Below are 18,408 nucleotides of genomic sequence, written 5' to 3'. Positions count from 1 at the left end.
GTAGTTTTTAATCATGAAAGGCAGGTCCTCGTGGGGGGGAAATGCTTTTGTTGTCTGATTTTTTTGTCAGACTTTAACCGCAGCGAGGACGCCAACCAATCTGTCGCTACCTCCATCATCTCGTCATCGAGATCAAAAAAGACTTGGGAAAAAAAAACGAATTAAGTGAAGTCAGTTTACTTTCCAATGCGTGACGAGACCCCCTTACAACCTTTTTAATTGGACGTCCGTCAAGCAAAGCACACGGCTCGTTTTTTTCCCACTGTTAGCGTCACACGTTGCTCATACGAGTTCTTCTGTCTTTTGTATCTTAACTTTGTTCATCATCCCAATCAATCAGATCAATCAAAACCTTTACATAACCAGAAAATAAAAACCCATTGAGACCAAGGTCTCTTTTTTGAATGGGTTATCTGGCCAAGATGGCGACACACAACTCATGTCATAACAGACAGTTATGGTTGAAGAAAAAAAAAAAAAAAAAAAAACAATATAGAGTATAGCTAAGCTTAAAATTACCTAATGTCTAATTAATATCCAGCTAACAAATAGCTCAGAATTAAACAACTATCATCTAAGTGTTAACTAATGACAGCTAACAGCCAATATCTGACAACTAGCTAGCAATCAACATCTAGCTAATTGACGACTATCCAGCTGTTTTCTAACGAAAAACTAACGAGCAAAAAAATTAACACCGGGGGCTCTAATTTCACGACTGGCATAAATCCTTAAATATTTGTGGACCAGCACACTCACTCGAGCCGGCGCCATTGTTAGCGAGAACACAGCCGACTTCAATCTTGTCCAACGGGAAGCGACTCCTCTCATTTCCTTTACGCGCAGCTCGCAAGTGACTCACTGACAGTTTTTGACACGGCGTAAAAATAAAGTGATTTGCTCGTGTCTGGGTCTGGGAGGTTCAAGCGCACAAAGTAGGTTTGTACAAGGAGACTTCCGCGGGCAAATATAAAGTTGGCTCAGCGGGAGATCACAGCTCTGTCCCGTGAAATGGCCACTCGGAGAGCGCTCTCCCCCGCCATCGTCGGTGTGCCCCTTGCTGGCCAGCAGGAGGATTTATAGATTCAGGGGGTTTGATGGCCGCTCTACACGTAAGGAGGCCCATTTATGAAACGATTATGTCTGACATATTCACCACATCCACACAGCTTGCGTATTCTCAGAATCACAATCAGTTATAATCGGCCAAATATGTAACGACGCACAAGGAATTTGTCCCCGGTGGTTGGTGCCGCCCTAGTGTGACATACATGCCGAGTACGAAGAACGAGAACAAAGAACACTAGACAATACATAGATTTCCAACGATGTCACCACAGTTCCGGGATTCCCTCGTCCGCCATCGTGTGAGTCACTACCAGTAATTATGTGAAGTGACAAAAGTCTCACGCGAAAGACTAACAAATACCAAGCCGAGCAAGCTACACATCAGAATTCTAACAAGCCGAGCTAACGATTAACAGCTAACGTCCAGGCTTTGTCGAGGAAAAAAAAAGATAACAACCAGCGATTATTAATATCGAGCTGAAACCTGATTTCTAATTATGAGGTCAAATTAAATTACGCGTCTCCAAAGCCACAAATGCTGAGCTAACTAAAAACTAGCCTATAACCTGGTAGTCAGTTGCGGGGTACACATTAGGTATTATCCATTATCTACCGTTTTTCCGGGAAGTAGCTTGAGCAGGGATACCCAGACTTCCCTTTCCCCAGCCACTTCTTCCAGCTCTCCCGGAGGGATCCCGAGGCGTTCCCAAGCCAGCCGAGAGACTATGTCTCTCTCTGGCGCGTCCTGGGTCGTCCTCGGGGTCTCTTTCCGGTGGGACGTTCCCGGAACACCTCACCGATCCGAATAAGATGCCCCAGCCACTTCATCTGGCTCCTCTCAACCCGGAGGAGTAGCGGCTCGACACTTGAGCCCCTCCCTGATGACCGAGCTTCTCAACCTCTCTCTAAGGGAAAGCCCGGACACCCTGCAGAGGAAACTCATTTCGGCTTGTATCCGGGATCTTGTTCTTTCGGTCGTGCCCATAGGTGAGGGGAGAAACGTAGATCGACTGGTAAATTGAGAGCTTCGCCATTGGACTTAGCTCCCTCTTTACCGATACAAAGTCCGCATCACCGATCTGTCTGTCGATCTCCCGCTCCATTCTTCCCTCACTCGTGGACAAGACCCCAAGATACTTGAACTCCTCCACTTGGGGAAGGATCTCATCCCCGACCCGGAGAGGGCACGCCACCCTTTTCCGACTGAGGACCGTAGTCTCGGATTTGGAGCTGCTGATTCTATATTTAGTATTAGTCGTTTGCAATATGTAAAATTGTTCGCTAGAATCTAACACTAGAACCCCCGCACGTTATTTGCTGAAAAACACACAAATTCGCTATTACACTGCCATCTTCGAGCAGCGCCAATTACAAAATTTTCTCAACTGACAGAACTTGGTCCCCGATCCACACAAATAGGGAAGGAACACAAAGTTAACATCTCGATCTTTTCTTTAGCGTCCGAAGTGTCGAACATGCGCTTGGTAAAATGATACGATTTTTGCCATCTTCATGACCTTAAGATAAGCTGGCGTGCTTCACAGGCCTCAAAACCGTCTCACAACAAACAGATAAAAACATTTCTGACTCTTTGAACTCCATGTGCGTGTGTGTATGAATAAGCGAATAAGCTGCACAAGGACTTCAAAGGCACGACTCGGTGGCGAACGCACTTAAGGCGGAGATTTACTCACGTTGCAGCAAAGTGAAAGCGGCAAAATGTCGACGCGGAGGGTTTCGCGCCGTCGCCCGCGTCGTCGTCTGGGAGGTTTGACACGTGTCGTCCTCTGCCAGGTAAATATGCAAATGAGCGTCTTCCAGAGGCCGGGATTACTCAAAGAAAGCCCTGACAACTTTCATAGAAAGATTTAAGGAAAAAAAACAGCCACATGGCCTCATACAACTTTTTTTTATTTTCTTAATCAGCTCCTGGCTGTTTTTTTGCAAGGAATAATGTACAACACTTGGTTTCTATCCATCCGACTACCTAACAACTATCTACCCATCTTGCCGTCGACCCAACTAGCAATCATGTTGGGTTTTGCGCTCACTCTACAAACGAGGGACAAACAAGCCGGGAGACAAGGCGGGGAATACAGGCCGGCAAAACAGGAAACAAGGCCTGACCGAGGACGTAGCGCAATGATCCCCAAAAGACTGAAAGAAAACGGGCAGAAACGGAAGCAAACTGACGAGATAAATGAGGCCCACCGAGACAAGACACGGGTGGCTGGACTGAGATCAATTGGTTGACACGAGGTCGAGGGCTGACGAGAGCAGGTGGAGACCAAAACCAAACCAGCAGACAAGACGTGAACAAGTGGCACCAGAAAACCTGACAAGAGAGGCGAGACAAACTAAGTCAACAAACACACACGATGGCATCGATCAATCTATTGGCCGACCTGTCCATCCAGCTCCCTAACAACTATCTACCCATCTTGCCGTCGACCCAACTAGCAATCATGTTGGGTTTTGCGCTCACTCTACAAACGAGGGACAAACAAGCCGGGAGACAAGGCGGGGAATACAGGCCGGCAAAACAGGAAACAAGGCCTGACCGAGGACGTAGCGCAATGATCCCCCAAAGACTGAAAGAAAACGGGCAGAAACGGAAGCAAACTGACGAGACACGGGTGGCTGGAGGGAGATCAATGAGTTGACACGAGGTCGAGGGCTGACGAGAGCAGGTGGAGACCAAAACCAAACCAGCAGACAAGACGGGAACAAGTGGCACCAGAAAACCTGACAAGAGAGGCGAGACAAACTAAGTCAACAAAGACACACGATGGCATCGATCAATCTACTGGCCGACCTGTCCATCCGACTACCTAACAACTATCTACCCATCTTGCCGTCGACCCAACTAGCAATCATGTTGGGTTTTGCGCTCACTCTACAAACGAGGGACAAACAAGCCGGGAGACAAGGCGGGGAATACAGGCCGGCAAAACAGGAAACAAGACCTGAGCGAGGACGTAGCGCAATGATCCCCAAAAGACTGAAAGAAAACGGGCAGAAACGGAAGCAAACTGACGAGACACGGGTGGCTGGAGGGAGATCAATGAGTTGACACGAGGTCGAGGGCTGACGAGAGCAGGTGGAGACCAAAACCAAACCAGCAGACAAGACGGGAACAAGTGGCACCAGAAAACCTGACAAGACACGTGAGACAAACTAAGTCAACAAAGACACACGATGGCATCGATCAATCTACTGGCCGATCTGTCCATCCGACTACCTCAACCAATCTAGATAACGATCTAGTTATCCTCTATCAACCGTCTAACCTTCTACTTACTCTAACTATCAATCTATTTCTCGACCTACTCATCCTTCTCCCAATTTTTAAATCACTTCATTCATCTACCTAACGACTTATCTGCCCAGCTAACTAATAAGCCACCGACCATCTACCCATCGCCCTAATCATGTGCCAAATACTAAATTGCCAGTCACGGCAATGCTATTTCTCTCGACTCACAACAATAACAACTATTGTCATAATGTTGCATTTAGGCAGCACAGTGGAGCAACTGGTTAGCCTCACAGTTCTGAGGACATGGGTTCAAATCCCGGGCTCCCCCTCCCCCCCCGTGTGGAGTTTGCATGTTCTCCCCTGGCACTCCGGTTTCCTCCCACGTCCCAAAAACCAGCATTCATTGGAGACTCTAAATATCCCGGAGGTGTGATTGTGAGTGCAACTGGTCGTTTGTTTCTATGTAGCCCGCCTCCTCCCCAAAGATAGCTGGAATAGGCTCCGGCGACCCCGCGACCCTTCTGAGAATGCAAGCGGCTCCAGATAATGGATGAACGAATGTGTGGTTTAAAAACAGAAGTGAAGCGGCGTTTGCGGCCAACATGGCCTCGTGCTGGGTGGTCGCTGTCAATTTGAGAACTTTCCCTGCAGTCACGACCGCAAAGCAGTTGTCGTCGTTGACCTGCGTACCGAGGGTCGGAAATACGACGCCGGCCATCTGCGCTCACGTCCCGTCACTGAGTGAATAGAAGATAGAATATGGCTGTGTTTTATGCTGAATCTCTATCTACCGGGTTAAGTAGACGGATAGACGGGGTCGCTGGATTGGTCATTTGGTCGGACAGATTGGTAAATTATTAGGTAGGTGGAAACTGGTGAATCTGAATCTGACTTGTGAATATTCTTGTAGGGTGGGAGGATGGTAGAGGGCTAGGCAGATGAGTGGCTAAATAGGTACGTAGCCAGATAAATACGTAGGTTACTGTAGAACAAGAAAGTAAAGAGTAAAAGTGACCTGCGGTGAGTGAGAAGTACTTGCAGTTCAAATGTGTAAACCGGTTCAAGGAGAGAAAAGCTCCCTGGCTTCCATTTTGAGAACTTCCTGCTGCTTGAGCTTACCCCGCCGCCTCCTCCTCCTCCTCTACCTAACCCCCTACCTCACTAACTCATCTCCCTGCATGTCCCCAAAGAACTTGGGGGGGGGGGGGGTGAGCAGGCAAGGATGTGAAGACGGAGTGAGATCTTTTCACCTTGAAAAGACATCTTGATCAATGTTTCATTGTCGTCTCTGTGCCGCCGCAAAACTGCCGCAGCCCAAAACCTCCTCGTGAGGCACTGCAGATGCACACCGGCAGAGTAACACACACGCGGTCTGCGTTGATGGGTGTGGGTGGCGCTAGCTAGCTAGTTAGTTAGTTCAACAGGGAATTGGATACATGGGTTTGTCGACGGTCGCACAGCTGAGCAGGTAGCTTAGTGGGCGAGTATTTAAGACAATTGTTGTTGTTGTTAGAGCTGTGGAAACTACAGAGGAATAAAGATGATGAGCCACACAATGAAGTTGTGGGAAAGAGTAATAGTGGAGGCTAGACTCGGGTCAGAAGTAAGTATCTGCGAGCAACGGTATGGTTCCATGCCAGGAAAGAGTACCGCAGAATTTGCCTTGAGGATGCTCGTGGAAAAGTACAGAAAAGCTCAGCAGGAGCTACGTTGTGTCTTTGTAGACCTAGAGAAACTCCTATGATCGAGTACCAAGAGAGGAACTGTGGTACTGCATGCGCAAGTCCGGTGTGGCGGAGAAATATGTTAGAATAGTACAGGACATGTATGAGGGCAGAAGAAAAGCGCTGAGATGCGCCGTAGGTGTGTCAGAAGAATTTCAAGTGGAGGTGGAACGGCATCAGGGATCCGTGCTGAGCCCCTTCCCGTTTGCAGTATTAATGGATGGGCTGAAAGACGAGGTTAGACTGAATTCCCCTCGGACCATGATGTTCGCAGATGATATCGTGATCTGCAGTGAAAGCAGGGAACAGCCGGAGGAACAATTACAAAGATGGAGGCACGCACTGGAAAGATTAGCCAAAGTAAAACAGAATATATGTGCGTGAATGAGAAGAGTGAAGCTCCAGGGAGAAGTGATGGCGAAGGTTGACGACTTCAAATACTTGGGTTCAACAATACAGAGCAATGTGTGTGAGTGTGGTAAGGTAGTGAAGAAACGGGTCCAAGCGGGGTGGAACAGTTGGCGGAAGGTGTCTGGTGTTCTATGTGAAAGAAGAGCATCCGGATTAGATTCGGGACGGTGGCACTGAAGAGACAACAGGAAGCAGAACTGGAGGTGGCAGAAGTGAAGATGTTGAGGTTCTCGCTTGGTGTGAACAGCTTGGATAGGATTAGAAACGAGCCCATTACAGGGGCAGCCAAAGTTGAATGTTTTGGAGACAAAGTGTGTGAGAGAGAGAGAGAGCAGACTTGGATGGTTTGGACATGTCCAGAGGCCAGAGAGTGAGCAAAATTGGTAGGAGGACGGTAAGGATGGAGCTACCAGGGAAGAGAGCGAAAGAGAGGAAGACCAAAGAAAAGCTTGATGGATGTTGCGAGGGAGGACGTGAGGACTTTGGGTGTTAAGAGAGGAGGATGCACGAGAAAGGATTGGATGGAAAAAGATAACATGCTAACGGGACAAGCCGAAAGGAAAGGAAGAAGAAGTTAGATGGGTCGGTAGGTCGGTAGATGGATTGATAGATGCCGAGGTAAGTAGGTCGAGGATTCTGTGTGTAGCTAGTCTGGTGGGTGGTCCGGTAGGCGCCTGGACAGGTTGGTAGAAGGATCGATAAGTGGAGGGTACGTAGGTAGAGGTAGGGGTAGAGGTAGATCCATGACGGGTTGGCAGATATTGTGAGATTGCTCAGTAGGTCACTTGATTGTACCGTAGGTATCGAAATAGCTGATGGTGTAGCGTGGTGTCAACTGTGCGTATTCCACACCTTTGTAATTGCACGGAGCGTCTCAACCCAGCAGGTCATCAAAAAAACATCTCAACGTGCAGCGCATGCACTAATGCAGATGTCTGCGCGCACACACACACACAAAAAGTGAGATTCATCCATGAATAATTAATGCCGTTGATCTTGTGAAGATTTCCCAGCAGGTCCGATACGTTTTTTTTTTTTTCCCCCCCCCGCCGCGTTGTGTCCGCCGAGCGTCAGCAACAAAACAAGATTGCGCCGGGGATGATTACGGCGACGGTCGGTTCACAAGGCGGGATATTAAAAACGCGACGGCGACGTATTATACGGCGGACAAAATGGTGACACTTGATTGCAGACGTGTGCTGCTATTTAGCCGCCGCCGCCGCCGTCACTTCAAAAGCGTTTTGCCTTTTTGTAGATGGTTGTGTGGGCGGTCAGGTAAGGGAAGGCAGGTTGGTAGATGACAGGTGGGCGGGGGGGGGGGTGGGGGGTTGAAGATTAGATGGTTATGGAGAGGGACAGATGACAAGGTAGATGGTTGGGCAAGTATCGTGAATTTCCATAGATGGTAGATGCCTAAATGGGTGCTACTGGGGCGCACTTTTGTCTATTTGTGCGCGGCAGTGATCCGCCGCTTTATCCCAGCTCACGCCTCGTGCCCCCCCCCCCAACAGGTTCACAGCTCAGCGGGCTCGTTAAAAAGCGTCAGGCTGCCAAAAAACAGCGCGAGGCAAGTCGAGCGTGCCGGCGCCCGAGCGGGATTTAGGAGGCAATCTCGGCGGGACGCCTCGTCGGGGTCCACCTTGGACAAGGTGATCCACGCGAGTCCTGATTTGTGCACACGCTCTGGAAATATATCGAAGCGACGAGAGAAAAAGCGACTTTGACGGGACGCGTGCGAGCGGCGACGTCGCCGGCAATGTTGTCGGACTTGCGCTTTTACGTAATCGACGTGAACGGCTGAAATTGTCAACCCTGCCCAGTGAAAAAATGTACAGCACTAATATATTCGTCGGCGGTGGCGTTAGATTCCATCTGAAAAATGCAAACATCCACAGCAGTGAATGACTGAAGGAACTTTCACTCATCTTAACGAGAAGAAACTTGCGGTTGTGTTCTTTGGGGCGCACCCGCGCGGATCTCTCATTGTCGCACTCACCACTGCAGCGCGTTTTAAAGGGTATGGAACGGGTCTCAATCTCAATCGGCCACTTTACACATTGGAGCAAGTCTTGCTCTAAATCTGTTCAGGTCGCTGATTGAGCTGGGAATTTTTTTGTTCACAGCACCCTTTAAGGACACGATCGATCCCTGGGGGACCCCCGTAGACTTCTCTTTCAGGACCACTGTAAGTTGCTCGGGGGTCGTCAGTCACACCTCAGATGCCACCAAAGTGCGGCGCGAACGTCGGATGTCGCGGTGAGTGGATACGTTCGAGGACAGATCGGGGACACGGGAAAAAAAAAAAAACACAGGAAGGGAAATGGCTCGTGTGAAAGTGGCCGTGCAGTCGGATACGAACTCCTAAGCTGCGAAATTCACGGCTAGATTTTCCGAAGCTGAAAAATTTCACTTCAGCCCCCATTCCTTGTCCTTTCCATCAAAACAGTCACACTGGGAAATTATGCGCAAAAAAAAAAAAAAACAGCTTTGCTGCAAGTGTGAAAGGTGCTACACAGTCTCAGATCATTCAAGGACATCAAACTGTAGTCCGAGTTCTTTCACACACACACTCTGGGGGGGGGCAAGCCACCAACCTGCCGCCGACACATTTGGCTTTTCACAGGTTGACTTCACACCCCATTCGAGGTTCTTTCACACAGAACAATGAGACACGGGGAAAGAAAAAAAAACATCTTTCACCGGTTGTGTGAAAGGGGCGATGCAGCTACATCCTGGGGGGGGTTTAGACAACTGATAAAATAACAATCCACAGAGATTTGAGGATCTTGATTAACCCCACATTCTGCATCATTTCACGCAGTTCAGTCAGGCTGAAAAGATGCTGCGTGAAAGGGGCTACACAGTCACCGTCGGCCCTCTGCTACCGAACAGACTTTATGCGTTTAATTTGGCCTACGGAGCAGCTTTAATTGGCTGCAAAATAAAGCGCGCCAACAGTGTTGCGGTCGGAGGCCTTGCGCGTTGGCTAAATGAGGCGTCAACGTCGATATTAACGTCAAGCGTCTGCACGGGAAAGCGTCTGGCTGCAGTTGGCCGGGCGCATTGACCCGCACGTCAACGCGCATCCGTTTAAAACGAGGAACGTGGCGCCTGAGGAGAATTTAATTGGACTTTAGAACGTCCACAATTGCGTTGACGTGCGTTTTTCTTCCGGCTAAGCCTCGTTAGCCAGAATGGGCTAATCCCGCCGTGTCGTCGAGAAACTTCCGCCTGTTTAATGAATGGAATGTCAGATAAACGCAAGACGAAAGTTCAGGTGTCACGTGGCGGGCGTCTCGACAGCGGAATGTCAGCGCGCTTGTCGCACGCTTTTGAATTCAAGCTCAAGGAGAGGCGCGCCGGTGGAACAAAAGGAGCTCGGCGCGGCGGATTTAGGGGCTTAGCGTAAAGGGAGATGATCCAAACGGCGCAAATAGGAAGGGGCTTGCCCCTCGTCTTCGGCAAAGCGTCGGATCGTGTTACTTCGCGGCTCGTCCCGACGTTAATGGTGTGGGACGCCAACGGGAAGAACCTTCTGAAGAACTTGACTGGGCCACAGACATTTCCTTGAGGAATGCCATGGTAGGATGGCGGATGCGTGGCCCCTTTCATGCAGCCTGTCAAAGCAATTTTTTCCCAGTGTGTTTGAAATGGAACGTAACAGGGACTGAAGTCAAATCACACATTGTCAGGTTTCAGAGATCGTGACAATAGTGGAAAGCTATGAACTGCTACGCTGCTTACAACTTTAACAGTGCCCTCAAAGTCGGGAATTTGGGGGCTCAATTTCACCCACCGTTTTCCATTCTCACCAAATAACAAACATGAGAAAAGACAATAATATGAAGGGGGGGAAGAAATCTTGCCATTCCGCCTCTGCTACTACCTTTGACCCTGTGAAATTAAGCTAAGTGCACCCCCTTTCCTTGTCCTTTTCGCATTAGCATTAGCGACACGGGAAAGAGACAGGGATGAGCTAGCTGGCTGGCTGGCTGGCTGGCTGTGCCGCACTGTCTGAAAGGGGTTACAGATTAATGCTCAGTTCAGTTGAATCGAGCGTCAACCCCCCCCCCATTCCGTGTCCTTTCACACGATGAAGGGGGTCTGAAAAGCCACTGTCCTGGCTCCCAAAATGAATTTGCAGGTCAAAAAAAATGTCAAGCGCTTTCCTACAAACGTTGCTGCATCCCCGGTCCACCCCGCCCGACGGCAGATGCGTCACACATTGGTGATTGGCGGGCGAGGCGAGATCAAAGCAAATCTTCTTTTTCCACCCCCGGTGAAATTGACAAACATGAGCCAGAAGACGGCAGCTGCGAGACGGGAGGAATGAACCTCATAAACTGATAGCGGGACACGTTTGGACTCGGACCTGGAAAGTTAGACGGGGCTGAGGTGACACCGATAGCGGGAGCTGAATTAATGAGCGGTATTATGACGGCAACCCGCCCTTCCGCGGGTTCCACGAGTAAAACGGCACACGAGGGATTTGTTGTGGAAGAATGACGTTTATCTCTGGGGGGGGGTGCCAGGAAAACATCAAAAGGCGGAAGGCTGAAAAGGATTTGAAGCGCCAGCGCAATATGACAGAAATGACAAGGAGTGAGGACTTAAATCCCGCCAATACGGGGAGACGCATTTTCCCGGTGTCGCTCATCCGTGTGAAAGCAAACGGAACGGGGGTAGAACCAGAAGCACAAGGCAGTGGAAGGGAACTGGAACGGCTGCTCGGGTCAACCCGCGTAGCCCCTTTCCTCAAAGTTTTTGTCTCGCCCTCTCGCTTCCGGTGTTTCCGTTCTGTGCGGATGGACGAGAGGCAAGAAGGCAACTTTGTGCAATGCCTTTCGCGCAGTCCATCGAAGCCAGCTTGGTCCTGTGTCGGACTGTTGTGTGAAAGGTACTCACGCGGGGGCTGTAAAAGTTGACCCGCAGCTTTTCGTCTCCATCCAGTTTTGTGTGAAAGTGCACAGGCTTTAGAGGTAGTACCAGACGCGGAACACGTGCTGGGGGGTGTCCGCGCCACCTTTCTCCAGGGTTCCCGACTTTGTGTGAAACGAGGCCCCGCGGATTTCCACGCCCCCTTTCACGCCGACGTTCCAGCATTTCCTCATTTGCGATTCCAGCGGCCGAGCGCTTGACCTGATTCCAGACTCTTGGTGCGGAGGTGGAACGTGATTGGGAACAAGGCGCACTCTCCTCACTTTTCAAGGAAGACCCATTTTCACGTGGCCTGGCCTAAATTCCACGGAAATAGATTTTTACCCACTTTGAACAGACGTCTCATTGAGTTAGATCCCTTTACCAACCTCCTTCCATTTTTAGCAGACATAAGAGGTTTAGTCAGCGGTAGTGTCATTTCCTGCTCTGATGGGAGTTACAAAAACGCGTCGGAAAAGTCGCGACGCGGTGTATCTCCTGCTTTGTTGTAACACCGTAGCTTTGCCCTTGGTCGTCATGGTAACAAACGCCATACTTTGTATTTGCGTTAAGCAGAAGAACTTGAACCAGAGTGCGATGAATGCAAGTGTGACGTGATTCTTTGTCCTTTGTGGCTTCAATCATTTCACCAATCCGGAAGAAATTTGGGGTTTCGTCTCGTGCAAACGAGCCACTGCTCTCCCCGCCTCCTACGCGACTAGCCGAGCGGCTAGTTGTTATCCGGATGATGAAAATTTCCATCCCCCCCCCCCCCCCCCCCCCGCGGCTTTGAGAACAAGATCAAGACTCCCAAAACTCCGGCACAATCCGAGCTTTCATTGCGCTGCTGTGGAGAATTCTTTTTTAGACCGGTTGCTACGAGACACTGGAAGTAGCAATCGACCAATGGACCTTGAAGCCTCGCGAGCGACATTCATTCACGCGGAAAAAGTTCCCGAGCGCGCGCGTGTTTAGGTACTTAATTGCAACCTTTTCGCCATCTCACAATCAGCCGGCAGCCTTTTCATGACAAAGTTAAACGCGAGGCTCTGCCGGGCGAGGGCGGCCTCGGTCTCACGGCGACATAATTGTCCCTGGATAAAAAGCCCGTGGAAAATGACGGGGTTTTAACATAATAAGCAGCTTGAAAAATAATAATAAATACATTTAAAAATCAAATAATCCACTGCCGTCGTCGCCGGCACACTTTGATTCAGTCGCGGTGCCGAGCGTGTTTATCTCCGTCGTGGGCCGCCGCCACTTTGCATGTAATTGCCCGTCGTTCTTTCGACTTGACGCCTGCCGCAGCTCAACGTCCGACTATCGGGACACAAATCTAATTTAAACGTCAAGGATTTGGCTTTTAAAAATGAGTCACGACGTTAAAAAAAAAAAAAAAAAAGGGAGACAAAGCAAAACGGTGTTGTGTGCTTATATCTGTCATATCGCACTGGCACAACGGGTTACCTAATATGCTAATGATTCACAAATAATCACGCGCGTTTCGTTGTCATCGTTTGGAAAACTTGAGCCCACACTGCCAGTTCCATTTCGCGACGTGAAATGCGGCAGGCGGATTTGTCACGAGCGGAAACGGCAAAACTGCCATTTTGGCTTTGGTGGTCCTTCGAGAACTGGTTTCAACTTTGCCCCTCTTGCGAGGCTCGCGAAAAAATGTCCCCGAGAAGCCACCGACGGAGACACACGGGAAGTCTGGCTTTTTGGTTTTCGGTGGCCATTTTGGCGTTATTTGGGGCCCTTCCAAAATGGACTCCTCCAAGCCATTTTCATTTCGTTGCTACCAACTTACAAAAACATCCCAGACATACGGACAAGACAAAATTGGGAAAAGGGGGGGGGGGCGTATTTAGTCCCTGAAGGTTTGGAAATTGATCCAGAATTTGAAATACCTGATTTTTTTATTTTTTTTTTAAAGCCTCAGTAAGTCTGCCATTTGATGTTTCAAGAAGCAAGTTTTCAGGCGTCTTCTATGTTTTGTCGCAGTTGTGTTGACGCAGACGCGCGAGGGGGACGATTGATGGTTGCTACCTCACGCTCGTGACCCTCTTTGACCTTTTTTTCAGACGCTGCGCTTTTATTCACCATGATTGGGCCCGCATCGATTCCTTTGGGCCGCCGAGCCGCGGTGATGAATCGACGCCGAAGGTCCCGAGCGGTCTAAAAGACCCGCCTGTGTGCCGTCCCCCTTTTGGGGGGGACTCGTCATCTCCAAAAAAAGAAATCAATGAACGCGGGACCCTCAATCGGGACACAACGGCGGTCCGTTGAGATTCCAACCTACATTTTACTCCCAGCATGCTTTGGGCCCACAAGCGAGGATAATGAAGCCACTTATGGCGACGAGAATGTGCCAATCATAAATCAATGGCCAAAGATCAGAGGACAGACTGATCGATGACCCCCTACAAGGGGAAAAAAAAAAAAACCTGAAAACGATGTAGCCTGATTTATGAAAATTATGTCACCTAACAGGCTGATTTATTTCCCCCCTTTCAATGCCAAAGCCCAATGGACAGGCTGATCAAGCACCCCCCCCCCCCCCACAAAAAAAATGCAGTATTAGAGATAAATAATGTACCACACCCTAATCAGGTGTGTACTGATTGATTCGTGACCCTCATCAGATTTTGCGTGACCCCAAATAAAAACTCCACAGAGGCGATCGACGGATTCGTGACCACGTAGCGCGTTCAAGACTTCTTCATACTCGTGGGCGCGCCAACCGCGCTGACGTCATTACGGACGTTGCCTTTATACTCGAGCGCGCCTCACGTGCTGTGCAGCGCTGGCACGCGAACCTTGTGAGGATAAGCAGCTTGGAAACAGACCAGGGGGTGTCGCTATTGGCCAAGACACCACAGGACGGAGTTTCCTGTGTATTTTTTGGTCATTTCCGGGAGCGGTTTTTAACTTTGTTTTCCGGAACAAGAAAGAAGCAACGTTGGAGCTAAACGACCACACGATTCGTTTAAATACGCTGCGGAATCGATCGCCAAGGCGGAGCCGAGGGGAACGGTGATAACGTCGTCACAGCGTGTGACTCAACGGACCAATCGCGAGAGACCACCTCGGTGGCTTTACGACGGGAAGCGCCATTTTTTTTTTTTTTTTTTTTTTTTGCCACGTGGCCTCGCGGGCATGTCCTCAATACTTAAAGGACGGATAAAACATTTCCATCTGGATGGATGTCATTAACTTTGACGGGACATCAATGTCACTTCAATCGCTAATCAATTATTCAAAACAGACCCCGGCCAAAAGAGTCAAGCGAAGTCGCACGGGCCCAAAAGTTTGCAAATTTTCCACAGATGACATTTTCGTGGCTTTTCGTCAGTTTTTGACGCAAGAGAAGTTCTTACCCTCATCAGGGACACATCGATCGATCGATCGAGAAATATCTTGGTAGGATCAATCGATTCTTTTTCGATTCTCATTGAGTGAGGGGATCAAATATGACAAATGAGATACCATATCACCGCTCACGTGTATGTACAAAACGTTTTATACAAAAAAAAACAATGGATAAATTACAAATAAAGACAAAAGAGAAATATCGATCAGTTGGCTCGAGTGTGGATCGATTGGTCACGCCTGGCGAGTGAAGAACTACTGTGACGCCATCGAAAGGTCGCCGTCGTCGGTCGTTGCGTTATCATCTCGGCTGCTGAATTAGCATAGCCGCGGAGCTGACGCAACGCTCCGCGCGGCAAAGTTGCGATAGACGACCGTTATGTCGTACGGGAGGCGCCACGTCAAAAAGAGTTCAGAACCAAAATATGCTTTTTGCAAACGACATCGCACTCATCTGCAACGTACGAGGAATTGAAAAGCGCAATTGGCAGACAAGCAAAAGGGACGATTCCTGGGCATTGAATTCTTGGAGACCCGTTTTCGATTTCAACCCGTCAACTGGAGAGTTCTGATGACGGCTGATCCAAAGGTGTCAAACTCGAGGCCCGGGGGCCAGATCTGGATTTATGTGGCCTGCAAAAGCAAATTGTGTGTATCAACGTCACGATTCTGACTACAATAAAATTAAGAGGTTTTCATTTTGAATAAAGTTTGTTTGTCCTTTGTGGTGATCGCACACTTTCTGTGGGATGCCACCAACGGGTGGGCCAATTAATATTACGTATCATTTATTAGTCACGACCTGACGTCTGTGGTTGGCCATTCGGAACGTCTCAAACCTGAACAGCATCCGCGCTAACCGCACAATCGACCGAGGAGTATCTGCAACATCTGCACCATCGACATTGCCCCAGATTATCCCGGGGCTACTCGCTTTCAATTTCTCGTAAGTCTCGACACCCTTCGCACCTGACAATCGCTCCGATACGCATTCTAACTGCGCTAAATGTTCAAAGACTGCACAACTGCCAGCGACGACGACGACAACAACAAAAAATCCCCGTCATTTGATTTGTCTGCTGTCACCCTCAACGTTTACATTCGTACGAGAGCGGCTCCAACCGCCGGAGGCAAATTCCTTTTGTGTTGTGTACATATTTGGCCGATTTTCTCTCATCTTCACGTCCAATTTGCTGTTTGACGGGACCGCTACTCGTGCTCCCACGCCTCAAACGGCTGCTTTCAACGTGACTGCGTGTACTGTACGTTGTTCCATCTCTAAGACACCCAACAAACACTTTGAAATAAAGCACAAGGATTCAAATGATGAGCCGCGCGTGTGCGTCATTAACGCACGACAAAATTCTGGAAAGGCAGATTTGTCCTCCACCACAAAGACTTGAGACTTTTATTCGTGGACGTGTAAATGCATATTTCGGCGTCCTTAATAACAACTACTTCCGCGTGCAACAAACACTCGCTCAAACATTTTCAGCTGTTTAATGCAAGCGCCTGCGTGCGGATACGATACACGTGACCATATGATTATGCATCATTTCGATATGCCCAACGTGACACTCTTGCATTGATCGTGTCAGCGAGTGTGTCTGCTGCATTTGATCGCAAGAAAAACACAAAAACTTGAAATATACACACGCAGAAGTCCAACCCAAAGCTCGAGTGTGCGCACCTCAAACACACATCGCACTTATGCACTAACACACACGCCTACGTAAGCGCGACGTGCAAGCGCCAAGGCTCGTGCCAACGTGCGCACGCGCACGCACACACACACACATGTTGCCAAGGCGCTTGCGTCCACACGCACACACGTGTTTTGACGCAAAGAGCACACGCGCGCACACACTTTTCCCACACACGGACACGCGCACTTTTCGCTGCAAAGGTGCGCGGGCGCGCACACACCGTTCGTGTCCTCGACACGTGCACGACTCGGTGACCACGCGCGCGCAACTTTCAACGCGCAACAACGTGACAATTTCATCTCTATTTTTTTTTCTTTTTTTGTGGTCTCCAACTTACCGAGCAGAGCGAGTAAAAGCTGCAGGGGTCCGAGGAAGAGGAGGACGACGACGACCACCACCAGGTGGTCCATGCTGGCGTGCGCGGCGGACCGGGCCGGACCGGAGCGGGCTGAAGCTAAAAAGCGGCGGAAGAGGTAAATCCACGCGAGTGCAAAAACAGCAGCGGGGGCAGGAGGAGGAGGAAAAGGAAAGGAGCGCTGGAGGAGGAGGAGGAGGAGGAGGAAGAAGAAGAAGACATGAGCATCGTGAGGATCTCAACTAACTTTAGAAAACGGGGGGGGGGGGGGGACATTCAGAAAAGAATCAAAAAAAAAAAAAAAAAAAAAAGAAGCCCGTGAACCCAGTTGGGGTTAAGTGAAGAGTTTCTCCAGCATCCCCGGATGGCAACTCTTTCTTTCTTTCTTTCCTCCCTCCCTCCCTTCCTTCCTTCCTTGTCCGCCGGCACCTGCGCTGCTCCGCGCGGAAACTGCGGATGATTCAGTGGCGCGCCCCCGCCGGCTGCGCGTGCACGACGCCGCCTTCTCTCTTCTGGACTCGCTCGCGGAAGGCGTTCCATGACGTCATCGAGGACCGCAAACGGCCGTCGGTCTGGGATCGGGTGTCAAAAACTTTTGATCTTCCATCTTGAGGTTTGAGATTAGGGATTCAAAAATCAAGGTTAGGTTCGGGTTTGAAGCCCAGTTTATGGTTCCGAAAGTTTCAAGAAAGGCAGAGAAATATGTTCAAATAGTGCAGGACACGTATGAGGGCAGCAGAACAGCGGCGAGGTGTGCCGTTGGTGTGTCAGAAGAAAATTAACATGGAGGCGGGACTGCATCAGGGATCCGCGCTGAGCCCCTTCCTGCTTGCGGTAGTCATGGATAAGCTGACAGATGAGGTCAGACTGGAATCCCTTTGGATCATGATGTTCGCAGGTGATATTGGGATATGCAGGGAGCAGGCGGAGGAACAGTTGGAAAGATGGAGGCACGCGCCGGAAAGGCGAGGAATGAAGGTTAGCCCAAGTAAAACGAGCAGAGGGGGGAAGAGCGAGGCTACAGGGAGAAGAGATGGCGAGGGTGGACGACTTCAAATATCCAGAGCAATGGTGGCTGTGGTAAGGAAGTGAAGAAACGGTTGGAACACCTGGAGGGAGGTGTCTGGCGTGTCCGCTAGGATGAAGGGCAAAGTTTACAAAGCAGCGGTTAGGGGTTAGGGTTAGGCCATGATGGACAGATTAGGGACGGTGGCACATGAAGAGACAACAGGAAGCAGAAATGAAGATGTTGAGGTTCTCGCCTGGATAGGATTAGAAATGAGCTCATTCGAGGACAGCCAAACGTTGGATGTTTTGGAGACAAGGTGACAAGAGAGTGCAGACTTGGATGGTTTGGACATGTCCGGAGGCCAGAGAGTGAGCAAATTGGTAGGAGGTTGGGTAAGGATGGAGCTACCAGGGAAGAGAGCAAAAGAGAGGAAGGCCAAAGAAAAGCTTGATGGATGTTGCGAGGGAGGACGTGAGGACTTTGGGTGTTAAGAGACGAGGAAAAAGATGACACGCTGTGGCGACCAGTCACGGGACAAGCCAGTTGGGCTTCCCATCTTCTGCTTGGTTTGTTTGTTGGTCTCCAAC

General features: G+C 49.7%; 1 protein-coding gene across 9 annotated transcripts in view; it reads right to left on the bottom strand.

Moving 5' to 3' along the window:
- The window catches only part of gfra4a (GDNF family receptor alpha 4a), a 91,159-nt gene that overhangs the window by 35,382 nt on the left and 37,369 nt on the right, over positions 1–18,408 (bottom strand). For 6 of the 9 annotated variants that reach the window (XM_061843443.1, XM_061843446.1, XM_061843445.1 and 3 more), the window contains one exon: positions 16,795–16,993. The exons of 2 other annotated variants lie outside the window; for them this stretch is intronic. In XM_061843443.1, the coding sequence (XP_061699427.1) occupies positions 16,795–16,993 (199 nt within the window). The remainder of the gene's footprint in view (positions 1–16,794; positions 16,994–18,408) is intronic. One more of the 9 variants, XM_061843452.1, reaches the window with a different exon arrangement.

This window comes from Syngnathoides biaculeatus, chromosome 15 (assembly GCF_019802595.1).
Source record: "Syngnathoides biaculeatus isolate LvHL_M chromosome 15, ASM1980259v1, whole genome shotgun sequence".
Classification (NCBI taxonomy): Eukaryota; Metazoa; Chordata; class Actinopteri; order Syngnathiformes; family Syngnathidae; genus Syngnathoides; species Syngnathoides biaculeatus.
This window is presented reverse-complemented; position numbering and strand designations above follow the sequence as displayed.